This window comes from Macrotis lagotis, chromosome 3 (assembly GCF_037893015.1).
Source record: "Macrotis lagotis isolate mMagLag1 chromosome 3, bilby.v1.9.chrom.fasta, whole genome shotgun sequence".
Classification (NCBI taxonomy): Eukaryota; Metazoa; Chordata; class Mammalia; order Peramelemorphia; family Peramelidae; genus Macrotis; species Macrotis lagotis.
The window spans coordinates 175,176,682-175,191,448 of NC_133660.1; the positions used below are offsets into that span (position 1 = coordinate 175,176,682).

General features: G+C 36.5%; 1 protein-coding gene across 16 annotated transcripts in view; it reads left to right on the forward strand.

The window, feature by feature from the left end:
- Positions 1–7,199, forward strand: part of RBM47 (RNA binding motif protein 47) — a 156,528-nt gene extending 149,329 nt beyond the window's left edge. For all 16 annotated transcript variants that reach the window (XM_074229574.1, XM_074229573.1, XM_074229570.1 and 13 more), the window contains one exon: positions 2,949–7,199. In XM_074229574.1, coding sequence (XP_074085675.1) covers positions 2,949–3,188 — 240 coding nt within the window. In that variant the 3' untranslated portion in view covers positions 3,189–7,199. The remainder of the gene's footprint in view (positions 1–2,948) is intronic.
- The last annotated feature ends 7,568 nt before the right edge of the window (positions 7,200–14,767 follow it).

Consider the following 14,767-nt stretch of genomic DNA (forward strand, 5'->3'; position numbering starts at 1 on the left):
CTAGGTGGCATAGTGGATAAAGCACCGGCCCTGGAGTCAGGAGTACCTGGGTTCAAATCCGGTCTCAGACACTTAATCATTACCTAGCTGTGTGGCCTTGGGCAAGCCACTTAACCCCATTTGCCCTGCAAAAATCCTAAAAAAAATAAAATAAAATAAAATAAATGAGGGAAGAGAAGTGGGGAGAAAAGGAGTGTATGAAAAGATAGAGCATGCATTCAGTAATTCAACAAATATTGGACTTGGTATTCAACATGAAGGGTTAATAGATGGATCTTAGTTCAATGGCTAGATCACTAACTTGATGACTTTGGATAATGAAAAATGAGAACAATGATGAGAAAGGTAAAGTGATTGGGTTCACACAACTCATTAGTGACCTAGCTAGAACTAGAAGGCAGGTCTCTGTAGACTTTTGGTCCAGAATCTTAAATTGTTTGTTTTTTTTTCCCCTAAGAATAAACAGGAGAAAGAGGCACCTGGTGGTACTTTGAGTTTAAGATATGAAATCTAACCTTACATACTAGCTGGGAGACCCTAGACAAATTACATGTGCTCTTTGTCTCAGTTTCTTAAATTCAAATGGAGATAATCATAATATCTACTTCCAGAGTTGTCTTGGAGATCAAATGAGATAATACCTGTGCAGGGTTTTTCCAAGAGAGGCAATGTTTGTTGGCAAAGTCTGAAAACTGGAAGCAGAGCCAGGAGGTAAATAAGAATGGCCAAGCCCAATTACATCCACAAAATGAGGCCTTAGAAGGAGCTCTCCAGTCAGAGAAGGGGGCTTGCATGAAGTGAGGGAATGTTCCAGGGTGAACAGGCAGAGGTAACAAAGTCTAGAATCAGAAATACCCTTGGGAAGGATAAGGTATTGTAGATTAATAAGTAGTTAAATGAGCAGATTTAGTTTTTCCTGTTTTACTAAAATCTTTCCTTTAGAGGGATTGCTAAAAAAAAAATGGTTTAACCTTACAAGTGTAGGTAGATCATTCCAGACTAGTTGCAGTTCTTTTTTTTTCTAAGGGCAAACTAACTTTTGGCTATTATCCCTTACCTTACTTTGACAGTTAACAAGTCACTCATCAGTCTATCAAGAAACATTTATTGAAGATTTACTATATATCAGGCACTGTTCCAAATGGTGAGGGTACAAAAAAGAAACAAAAGACAGTCTTGCCCTCTTATGATCTAATGGGGGGAGGGGGAAGGAGGAATCAATATAAAAACAAATATATACATAGCAAATTATAGACTAAATTACTAAGAAATAATTAACAGAGGGAAGACATTGAAATTAAGAGGACTTAGAGAAGGTTTCCTGTAGAAGGTTTCCACCTTTAGTTGAGACTTAAAGAAAACAAGGAGACCTGGTTTAGAGCAGGGGAGGGGGAGAGTGTTGTAGTCATAGGAAGCATCCAAAGAGAATGCCAAGAGATGGAGTGTCTTGCTAGTAGAATAGCCAGGAGGCCATTCAATCTGGAAGCCTGTGCTAGGGAGTATAGGGTGTAAGAAGACTGGAAAGGTAAGAGGAGACTAAATTATGAAGGGTTTAAAATGCCCAATGGACCATTTGTATTTTATCCTGGAAGCCCTGGAATTTATCAAGTTATCAGTTAAACTATGAGATCCTGTCTGTTTGTTAAGTGTTGATTCTTTGGACTATAGAATTTAAAACTGGAAGGGATCCTGTAGATTACAGTGGGCAGTGGGTCCTCATACTTATCATTGACCATTGTCATGTCTCATTGTAAAATGTCTCTGAAAGAGTGTTAGAAATACTATATTTATTGAGTATACCTTCACTGAGAGTATACAAATGACTTCCACTTATGAAGAGGAAGAGAACGGTAAGGGTTTGTAACTATCTTCTAATGTACAATTAATTCTTTAACAGTACATAATTCAATATATGTATTTTTAAGAAATCATCAAACTGCAAAATCATGCAATTAAAAAACCATGGGGCTTATGAAGACAAAGGGTTTAGGGGCACAATACTCAAGAACTTCATCAGTGATATATTTTTAAAAAGGTAGGATCCAAATTAAAATGGTAATATAATTTTATATATGTTAATTGGTGAAGAAATATATCTAAATACTAGAGTCAATAGTAGCAATTTCCACAGCCTCAGACAGCTGTTTGTCTTGCTGGCAAAACTCTTGGTCATAGGACCATGGTCAGAGGTCAAGAAGAATGCTTGGGTACAGACCAGTCATTTTTTTGACCACAGCTCCTACTTCACCAGTAAATATACCTCAAATATGAAAGTTTACTTTGAAAAGGACCCAAAGTTTGCTTTTGAAAATGGCTGTCAGAAGGGTTGAGGTATTTGAAGCAGCAGATTTCTTCAGATTTTAGATGGAATTATACATGAATAAACATGATTCATGTTATGATCAAATTGTTCCCTGATATATCCAACCTGTTTAATCAAATTTGTATTTTTCAAGATAAAAATTGCAGTGGAATGCTCATTTTCAAAGTTGTTGCAAATGTATATAGTTTTGGTTTACCATGAAATGAAACCATTTTATGCCAGTGTTATGTTTATCTTTATACAGAGATATAGACACACATAAAATATTTTACTGTAGTCCTTTGTGATCTGTTTTAAAAGACTTTAAAATTATAAATGTAAAATATTGGTTCCTTCCATTTATAGAATGCATCAGCTTTAGGACACATCCCCGATCTCCTCATTTATTTTCAGCCTATTTTTCAGGGTGAGTCTTTTCAGAAGATAGTCAAGCACACAGAAGGGAAATGACCTGCCCAGGGTAGTGTAGGTAGCAACTTAAGAGAAAGAAGGAAAATTCAAAGCCAGATTTGTGATGGGAAATCCACTGCTCTATTCACTTCGGTTCTCTTTCTAATACCAATTTCACGGACCTGTTCACAATGTATATTAACATCACGATCTTTTTCTTCCCCCCATTCCTTAGGGCCGCCCAATAACTCCAGTATACACAGTGGCTCCAAACGTCCAGAGAATTCCTGCAGCCGGGATCTACGGTGCCAGTTATGTTCCATTTGCTGCTCCTGCCACAGCCACACTAGCCACACTACAGAAGAATGCTGCAGCTGCAGCTGCAGTTTATGGAGGTTATGCTGGCTACATACCTCAACCATTCCCTACTGCGACAATTCAGGTTCCCATACATGATGTCTACCAGACATACTGAGATTGATGGGGGATGTCATGAAAACAAACAAAACCACTGAAGGAACACTTTACTATTTATGAAGAAAGTACTAATCACCAAGAGCATCCCTGAACTTTAGTAAATATATGTAAAACCCTGAAAGTGAAGAATGGTATCGAATATTAATGTTGAAATATTTTATACTCATGAAGTCACTAGTTTTTGTGACTTTCAAAGTGAATGCGCCTACATTTCTCAGAGAGTTCAATTTGTGATGCTTTGATACGATCCTCTACTCACATGTATACAATAGTATGTTTATAAAGGTTTTTTTTAGCAATTATATTTTCAGTATGAAGGTTATTTTCTTAACTTCTGCACTCCAGAGATGTTTATTTTGTAGTGCCTTTAATAAATATATTGACTATATATATATATTAATATTAAGAACATCCATGCAGCTAGGTAATATTTTGAAAAGATTTATTCAATATTTAAAGATACAAAAAAGTAATGCTTTAAAACAAACACACACACACACACACACACACACACACACAAAAACAAACACACATATACACCCCTGAGTACCTTATTTAAAAATAATCCTGGAAAGTGCAATTTTAAGATGAGTGAAGCCACTGTGTTTTTTGCTGGCCATTGGAATGATGGAGCCATCTAGGATACGTTCTCTTTTTGATAAAAAAAAAAATCGAATCACTCAAACTGTCCTTCATCAAGGAGGAAGTGGCCTCAGATTTCTGAGATATTTCTTAGATTTCTGCCTCTCCTATCTACTGTGCTCTTCCTCATTTTTTTCATTTACCTTTATCCTCCAAAACTGGATGAAATGGACATTTGGTGAGTGAGTTAGAAAACAAAGAAATTGTTGGGTACTGTACTCAACTACTTTTTGCTAGTATCTTTTTTTCTGTGCTTTGGTGTATGTGCTAAAGCAGGTCTTTCCAGAGCTTGCAAGAGAGTGCCACTATCTAATTTGTTCATCACCCAGGCCAAAATAGAATTTCCTTTCCAATTTTCTTGAATCTTATTTGTTTTTTAAATTTAAGATTGTAGTGACAGAGAATGTGCATCTTAATTGTAGACAGGATCCAAAAGTTCTTGCCAGCCGGAGACTCATGCTTTATCTACTTGTAGTCTTGTGATCATGTTTCACTGCTAAATTTCTGCTGTAGTTGGGGAGTATTAGGACAAACTATGCTTATAAAAACATGGATTTCCTCCATTCACTGTGCACAAGTAACTTCCACTTAGGTGAATACAGGAGAGCACATCCAAGAGGAGGAGAAACCTGTAGGAGTCTTAAAAGTTTGTAAATATCTTCTACTTAGATATTTTAAAAGTCGTTTTATGTTGCAAAAACTATATGGTGTGTTTTATCAAAAAAGAAACCATTTTATTTCAATATTATTAATAAGGTTGTTGGTTTTTTGTTGTTGTTTTTGTTGCTGTTAGGAAGTAATTATATTATTGCAGTGTTTTGTGGCCTGTTTAAAGGCTTTTATTTAGCAGACTGAATGTAAAATACAGTAAAATGTTGATTCTTACCCACTTTATGAACTGCATCGACTTTGATTAGGAAACTTAAGAAAGTTAGGTGTGCAATAGGTAAAGAATATGCAGTTATGTTTTGGATCCATTAAATCTTCCACACAAGGAATTTTTGCTTGTGGCAATATGAAATTCATGTGTGTGGACAGAAAGCAGGATCACTCCCTTAGAAAATATTTTAGATTTTATTTTAAAATATATAAATTAAAAGATTCCCAAATGCCTATTTTCTCATCTTCTGATGGGAAGGGTTTTTTTTTATATATAAACAATATTTATTTAACTATTCTATAAAATTATTGAATGCCAGGTGAAGCTTTATTCATTCTCAACATTCTTTTCCATGATTTTTAAAAGAACACTTAGAGAATAGAGCAATTGTGCAATGTTCTAAAAACATATTTAGAAACCTGAATCCAAACCCTAGCCTATTAGAATACTGTATGGAGATTTCATTTGGGCCAGATCTTTATCCTGTAAAAAAGTGGAAGAAATATTCTCTCTCGATGACAGTAGTGGAAGATTCCTATGGAGTTTTTTTTTAATAGAATGAGACTGAGACCTTGTTCTTACTGTATTTTACATATGCCTGTAAATTAAGTGCAAAAAAAAAAAAGAAGAAAAGATATCTTGGCAAATACCAAACTACCTTAAAGCTGATGTTGGTAATATAGCCAGTTAGATATCAGTGAGCCTCCAATTTCTGGTCTATCTGTACCTGTTGTTTCAAAACCATTTCATGTACACTACTGAGGTAAGTTTAGAACTTGAAATGTGAAGTTTTTGGGGTTTTTTTGTGTTTTGTTTTTTTTTGTTGTTGTTGTTTTTGTCTTTAGGTTAAGAACAAACTAGTCCAAAATGTTTAGTATCACCTATTTTTGAATGTGGGAGTAGTTTAGTTATTATCTTTACTTTCTTTGTATTTTGGAAAGCTTTTAACTTTATTTAGTTCTTGCTCCTTTTATAGTGCATTCTTAGGATGTAGTTAATAAAGCATTCTTTAAAGTAACTTTTGCTACTTCATTTCAAATTCTGGGTTCAATCTTAATAACCAGTGATTTATTTACACACTTCCAAACACTTTTCACAAAATTAAGAAAATACATGCATGAATAGTGATTCAAAAAATTCTCTATTGCCAATTTGGGAGATAAAAGTGGAAATTTAACCTCATGTGGGATTAATTGGAGTTGCTGTGTTTAGCTAAATTATGAGTTATCTACATCCTACTTGATATCTCTTCAGATTCAATTTAACAATAGATTCAAGGAGTGGTCTGAAGTGATTAATGTTTGCAGAGCATTGCCCTAGGCTAGGAAGAAAGTTTAGATAAATAGACCATTTTGGGCAGCTGAGTGGCACAGTGGATAGAGTACTGGACCTGGGGTCAGGAGGACCTGAGTTCAAATCTGCCCTCAGACACGTAATAATAGCCTAGCTGTGTGATCTTGGGTAAGTCACTTAACCCCATGACTTAAATAAATAAATAATATCCCCTTTCTAGAAGGGGATAAGAAAGTAGACTCAAAGTCATAAATAATCATTGCATATATGATATGTTTGGGGTGCAAAACAAAGTAATGAGACCTGATAGGAAAGATGTTTCCAACAGAAGCATTCAGGGAAAGCTTCAGGAGAGATGTGGCATTTGAGTTGGGTTTTAAAGGATTTGAAGGGATTAAATGGGATATTAAAAGGGTCATTCCAGTTGTGAGGAAATGACTGAAAGCAGAAAGGTGGAATAGGAAGGCAAGGCAAAGATATAATTTGACTAGAATGTAAAAGTAAATAGAAGAGGCAGCTAGGTGGCACAGCAGATAGAGCACCAGCCCTGGAGTTCAGGAGTACCCGAGTTCAAATCCGGCCTCAGACACTTAAATAATTACCTAGCTGTGTGGCCTTGGGCAAGCTACTTAACCTCCATTGTCTTGCAAAAACCTAAAAAAAAAAGCGAATAGAGGGGATTGAAGACCGGGTTCTGTCAAATTGTGGTCAGTCTTGAATACCTGTTAAAGGAAAAAAGGATTAAGTGACTAAATCTGCATTAGAATGATAATTCTGGCAGGGCTATATAGGATTATCTATAAGTGAAAAGATCAATATGGAGTTTTTCATTATTCTATATGAAGTAATGCAGTTATTTATTAGGGTAGTAATAGTGGGGTGTGGAGGGAACAGGTTTTTTTTAGGTTTTTGCCAGGCAAATAGGGGTTAAGTGGCTTGCCCAAGACCACACAGCTAGGTAATTATTAAGTGTCTGAGACCGGATTTGAACTCGGGTACTCCTGACTGTGCTACCTAACCTCCCAGGAGGGATAGATATTGTAGTTAGAATCTAATTAATCATCTCTTAAAGGTTTGAGACACTGACCTTTGAAAGAGGAGGAAGATTACTTTCAGAATTTGGCTTTTACTTCTGTCCCCCATTCTACAAGAGCTTCCTCCCCACAAAAAAAAAAAAAAAATTATGAGTAGAAACTAGAACCTATTATATCTTTGGTCAAGTGTAATCAGTACTATAAATGGATCACAGCCCTTGAAATCAAAGCCCCTCTGGTTCTCTGTTCACTGGGCATGTTCTATGGGGAAAGGGAAAAAGTTAATCCTTGCCCTTTTCCATGGAAACTGCCTTTAGGAGTAAAGGTTTAATTAGCAAGATATTGTCTACAAATTGTAAACACGAATAAATTTTTTAAAGAAATATTTTATTTATTTTGAGTTTTACAATTTTTCCCCCAGTCTTGCTTCCCTCCCTACCCCCACAGAAGGCAGTCTGTTAGTCTTTACATTGTTTCCATGGTATACATTGATCCAAATTGAATGTGATGAGAGAGAAATCATATCCTTAAGGAAAAAACATAAAGTATAAGAGATAGCAAAATTACATAATAAGATAATGTGTTTTTTTTTCCTAAATTATAGGCAATAGTCTTTGGTCTTTGTTCAAATTCCACAATTCTTTCTCTGGATACAGATGGTATTCTCCATTGCAGATACCCCAGAATTGTTCCTGATTATTGCACTGATGGAATGAGCAAGTCCATTAAGGATGATCATCACCCCCATGTTGCTGTTAGGGTGTACAATATTCTTCCAGTTCTGCTTATCTAGCTCAGCAGCAGTTCATGCAAATCCTTCCAGGCTTCCCTGGATTCCCATCCCTCCTGATTTCTAATAGAAGAGTGTTCCATGACATACATATGCCAGTTTGTTAAGCCATTCACCAAATGAAGGACATTGACTTAATTTCCAACTCTTTGCCACCATAAACAGGGCTGCTATGAATATTTTTGTACAAGTGATGTTTTTATCCTTTTCCATAATCTCTTCAGGTATAGATCCAATAGTAGTATTGCTGTATCAAAGGGTATGCACATTTTTGTTGCTCTTTGGGCATAATTCCAAATTGCTCTGAAAATGGGTGAATTTTTTTTTAATTTAATTATTCAGGGGGTGGCTAGGTGGTGCAGTGAATAGAGCACCAGCCCTGGAGTCAGGAGTACCTGAGTTCAAATCCAGCCTCAGATAATTAATAATTACCTAGCTGTGTGGCCTTGGGCAAGCCACTTAACCCCATTTGTCTTGCAAAAAAAATTAATTATCCAGAAAATAAATTATGTGTTCTAATTGATTTTGTCAGTAGAAAATTAGCCTTTCTGATGTTAATCTTTGCTGGGACCTATCAATCTAGCAGTTGTACTAATTTTGATCTGCTTCTTTTCACTAAATATAATCCATCTATTACCAGTAGAACATTCCCAAGATTCTCCAGCACTAGACATCCTTTGCAAGAGAAGTATTCTCACTCTCTAGAGTAGTCCAGGCTCTCTTCTGTTCTTTGGTTTTGTTGTTTGTCCTTCATTCTTGAATAAGACCATGACATCAGGGAGGTGATACCATGACAAGCACATGAATTGGATTTGAGTGAGGAGGGGCTGTGCTAAGTCACCAACCTCACTCTCTGCTTCAGAGTCATCTGAGTCCAGCAGACAGATATGAATCAGGACAACTAGAGATGACCCTGAACATGAGGCAATCAGGGTTAAAACAAAGTCACATAGCTAGTAAGTATCAGAAGCCAGATTTAAACTCAGGTCCTGGACTTCAGGACTGGCACTCTACTCACTGCACCATCTAGCTTCATGCTCTCCTCAAGTGCCCAGTGAATCCCCCAATTGACCTACCAGACTCTTAGACCAACAGATTTAAAAAAAAAATAAAAATAGTAAACAAACATGCAAAATAGGGGAAGAAATCAAAGTTATTTTGTAAAGGATTGGAGGATATACTTTTCCTTTAAATTATATTACCTTTTTGTTGCAATTTTGTGGGCTTATCTAGGGATTATTGTAGTATAAAATGATGACTAGCATTTATATAGTACTTTGTATATGTCAGGCCCTAGGCAAATATTACCTCATTTAATCCTTATAACAATCCTGGGAAGGTGGTGGTATTATTATTCTCATTTTACAGTTGGGGAAACTTGAGGCAGCTAGCTTAAGTGACTTGTCCTGGTTCACATCCTAGCTCCAGATCCTGCATTCTATCTAGCAGCTTCTGAATAGGCTAAAGATTGTGCCTTTGACCACAAGTTGATATTTGTATTTTTAATCTAGTAGTGCCTTCAGCAAGTATAGGTGGAGCTGGACATGTATAAACTAGACAAATTTTTAAACCAATTAAGAACAGGACTGACAACAAGCTAGCCTCCTCCCCATCAATCTGGAAAACTCTTTGCACTCATTTCCAGTTTACATATATACTGTAGGAGGGGAGAGTAATGATTTGGGGTAAAGGTTATATTTATCCAGTATCTTCTTCAAAGAAGAACAATGAGTAAACAACTCTGATAAGATATTTCTTGATCAGCAATGTGTTGTTGCTGGATTTTTGAATATTTTAATGGCTGCAGAAGACCTGAACTTTTACTCCTTCCACTTTCTTCCTTTCACACATTTTTCCATCAATATAGGACAGGGTCTGTTGACTTGTTCTCATAATAGCGATTCAGCTCCATTTCTTCACGGCACAATCAAGTAAATATTTCCACATTAGATATGTTATTAAAGAAGAAACAAATCAAAAGGGAAAAGTCACTAAAAATAATAAATAGTATACTTCAATCAGCATTCACATGCTATTTTCTCTGGATGTGGATAGCATTTTCCATTATGAGTCTTTTGGACTTGACTTAGAACATTATTTTGGTGAGAAGAACTAAGTGAATCACAGTTGAATATCACACAGTGCTGCTGATAATTGTACAAAGTTTTCCTGGTTATTGAAGATGGCTTTAGAATTTCAACTAGCTTATATGAAGCCCCACTTTCTATAACCTTAGCCCCATCTGATGTTTTTTTTTTAAAACCAGACCAAACCAAAACCCAATAGGTCAAAAGGAAATTAATGAAAAGAAGGTAAAATAAACTACTAGCCCTACCTCCATTTGCTTTCCATCCCATGGTAAAGATTCTTCAGCATTTTCCAAGAAAACTTGCTGGATTAAGAAAAGTTTGATGTTACTGGCATAATTTTTCTTCTAGTCTGGATACTGATAGAAATGAATTCTGAAAAGTTGTGAAAATTGAATTTGGGTAAATTGACTCCTGTTTTAAATGCATTAAGAAGATACTTTTTGAGGTGGCACAGTGGATAGAGCACCGACCCTGGAGTCAGGAGGACCTGAGTTCAAATCTGGCCTCAGACACTTAATAATTACCTAGCTGTGTGACCTTGGGCAAGCCACTGAACCCCATTTGCCTTGAAAAAACAAAAAAAGAAGATACTTTTATTTTGAATTTTGGTTTATGCAAGGCAATGGGGTTCAGTGGCTTGCCCAAGGTCACACAGCTAGGTAATTATTAAATGTCTGAGGCCGGATTTGAACTCAGGTCCTCCTGACTCCAGGGCCGGTGTTCTATCCACTGTGCCACCTAGCCGCCCCAGAAGATTCCTTTTTGATAGAATCATGAAGGAAGTACTGTAATCAGGTGAAATACCACAATATGTTGATAAATGAATCCTCTGAGAACTAAGCATCTTTATAACACTATGGCAAAGTAATGTTTTATAGGCATACTTTAAAAGAAAAATATCAGAAATCAAGGAAAACTTTGGTTTTTATTATGCTTTGCTCAACTAAGCTGAATTATTTTCTTCACACATGTGATAGTCCTAATTACTCCAGCTCCTCAGCTGCACTATACCAAGATGCCCATATATATGGGAACTTTTGTTATACTCTATCATCTGTTGGCGTTGGGTGAGCACTTGCCAACCAGTCTAGTACATTGAGATACTAGAGACCAGCTGATGGCCTTCATGAGCTCCTCTACAGCACTGGCAAGATGGGTAAGCTCTTGTACTGCAAACAGTTCCTTGGGTTGTTCAACAGGCACCTCAAGATCCCTGGGGACAGGATCTCTATCAATTGCTCTTGATAAGAATGCTGCCAACATAGGCTAAAATTGCTCCACCATGACCTCTACTCAGCATTTCCTCTAGAGGATCTTGCCCCATTTAGCATGCCTCTGATTAAAACAACTGATCTTTCCTGTCCAGCCAATCATGACTCTCATATAGTTGATTAATAAAATTAAGATTTTTGAAGATTAAAAACAATCAGGGCTGAATGAAACTCCAACTTCTGTTTAACTGAGGGATAATAACTGGATAGAATATAAGCAAAATGATAGTCTCTTTTTTCGTTATTTTCTCTCCTCAAAAGTAACCCTCTGCATTTTTAGAAGCTCTCTAAATACAGTCCACACCTTCTAAAATGTAATCCCCTAATATAAGATGAATGAGATGGAGTTATGGTTGTAGTTTGAATAGTAGGTAATAGTAAAAACCACTGTTGGGTAAACTACTATTCAAACTACAACCCTAGCCCCATCTGATGTTTTTTTTTAAACCCAACCAACCTAGAAGACAATAACAAATAAAGAAAATGAGAACAAGATATAATAGCCTACCCTCTACCCTTAAAGGGACACATTGCCAAACATGTATAGCCAAACCAATTTATGTCTCTAGTACCATATTCCTCCTAGAACACACTTTGCTCTCTAAATCTATCACTTGCTGCTTCTCTGAAGAACTATGGAAATGGCTGCTGAGATCAACCAGATTGGTTTCTTCTCTTCACTATCTACTGTTTCTCCTTTGAATTGCTGCTAGTTCTCAATGGAATTGTATTTCTCTACAGGGACACATTGATAGTTCTCTTGTGTATTTAAGTATGGTCTATTGGCTCAGGACTAGTTCATCTCTTTTGTGGGTGCAACTCTCAGGTACACCCAGTCAGCACAGCAAGAATCTTTTAAATCATTTTTGTCTTTTTAACTATCAGTACAAGTTGCTCCCAGGTAGTCCTGGTACTGAGATTTGGGTAAATTTCTTTCAAATCCCACCATGCCTCTTTAAGTTAATTCTATGGTCATACAGATTTTCCCTAAGAGATCCATTTGGGAAGATTCAAGGAAATAGAATGACTGTCTTTGTCTTAGATATCTGCAATTGCAATTAAATCTCCCTACTGGCCTACCAATTAAAATATTAATAGTCTCTTTAAATCTTTAAATTGGGAAAAATTATGAGTAGTCTCTTTTAATCACTCCTGATGCTGATGCATGAGAATGTTTTTTTATATACCACAAACGTTCCTCATTTGGCATAAAACATAGTAGCAGATAACCATTATAACCATTCTGACTGTACAGTTCTTATACAAATAACTAATTCACAACCTTCACATTAAGATTGCATTCCATAGGTCAGATGGAAGTTATGTGGATACATAATTGGCAAATATGTTAATTTATATTGGTCCTAGTAATTTATATTGGTCATACAAATACCAGTTGGGCATGATGCCAATTGCATCAAACTTTGGAATATTGTGGATTGTAGGCCAAATATAAAGGTTACATGCCATCTGTAGTACTAACAAGTGAGAGCAAAGACAAAAACATGCAATATGCATTTAATATGTTGAGTTTACATACCAATATACATTGCATGCATACTTCTAAGGACCACCATTTGAGTACATGTGTAACTTCTTCCATTACTCCTATAGCATTAGAAATCAACCAAGTGAGTAACTAGACAGTTGTATTTCTGAAAGTCAGGAATATTTCCGGATGAATAGGACCTTAAGTTTCTAGTGAAGTCAGATTCCATAAGTGTCCTTCATTCCTTTGGGACCCCCTCAGCTAAAGTTATCTACCAGAAAAGAAGCAAACTCTGGATTCATCCTTGTTGGGGTTCAAGTTAGTTTTACCTACTTATCTCAAGACTGTACCATCACACAATTTCTACTTCATTTGAATCCATATCCTCTCCATATGAGACATTGTCTTGTTTCAAGATTTCATCTATGACCAGAGAAATGCCTTTGAGCCCATTTTTCTAACTCAACAAACATTTATTATTGAAAAAAATGACTGTACCAAGCCATAGTACCTGCCCTCAAGGAACTTATAATTTCTTTTTTTAAAATTCTGTTTAAGGCAATGGGATTAAAGTGATTTGCCTAAGGTCATACAGCTAAGCAATTATTAAGTGTCTGAGTTGGATTTGAACTCAGGTCCTCCTGACTTCAGGACCCATGCTCTATGTACTGCAACTTCTAGCTGTTCCTCCCCCCACTTTTATTTTCTAGGGGGAAGTAGCCCAAAAAGAAACAAGAATGGAGGGTGGGAGGCAATGGAACTACCTAAGAAACATGATCTAGAAGCCCAAAGTAGAACTTGGGTAAGTGAGAAATGAAGAGATGATCAGTTGAAATTTGGGTAGAAACTGCTTCACCCTCCAATCTGAAAGGTCCAAGGGGCAGAGGGGACTAATGAGTACCATGACTGATTGGATCTTTCAGGACGATGAGGTTCCCTTTGGCACAATGGAGAATTCAGTCCCAGGAATGTGTTTGTCTCTCTAAAAGCTCTTGTCCTCTGTTCAAAGCTGTCCTTTTTATTTCACTGATGGGCAATCAATGGTTGTAATGTATTGTCTTTACAGGAATCTGACAATTCTCCAAAGCTATTTTTCCACTAGTAAGATGTTCAGTCTTTCAACAACTTGGTATATGGTAGCTAACTCTCCATTAGTCAGCTATCTTTTCTCCTCCTTCCAAGATTTCTTAGCAGGACATTCCCCCTCCCCCCCATCTCTGATACCTACCTGACAACAAAACTGAACATGATGCTCCTCCAAATTTATTAGAACTTAGGGAATAATTCAACAGTAGGCTTCACTCTCTCAGCAGGGATTCATCCTCATTGTGAGTCTCCTCTTCACATTTTTCTAAGACTCTGAAACATAACAATAGCTACTCATAATTTGCCCCCAAACAATAGTAAAATGATATAATGTGGCATTATTCTGGATACAAGAAATACCCTATGCTGACTTCACTGAATGAAATGTTCCAGACCTGCTTGAATACAAAAGTTTAAAGTTCTAGATTCTTGATTCCTCCTAAAACTAGAATTTCTTTGAGGAACTTGTTCCTTCTACTCCCTTCCAGCCCTCAATCTCAATTTGGTCAAAAAGGTTTTAAACATGAAAGCAATGCAGAAAGAACTTACAATTTGGCAAATATATGACTTTTTTAATTTTGATCTCTAGTGCATCTGTGCATACCAGGTAGGATGAGGATGGTCTTTCACTACCAACAGGAAATTGGGTATGTTTTTCCTATTTTCATCCAGAGGTAAAAGTCTACACATAAAACTTCCAGAGACATAGGAAGTAATAATTCACAAGCAGACTACTGATAGTACTTTCCTCTGAAAAACTAAATAGTGCATTCCCTGAAGACTTGAGTTCAAATTTGTCCACAGATACTAGTTCTATGGGACAAATCACTTAATCTCTGTCTGACATATAGTAGGCATTACATATATGCTTATTTGTTTCCCTTTTTCTGCTCTGAACACACTAAGTATATATTGTGCACTTCCTATAACCTGCTGCCAATTTGATCCAAACGTTTTAAGTTCTCAGATTTGTCATTGGGTTTAAATGCCTATACCAAGTCA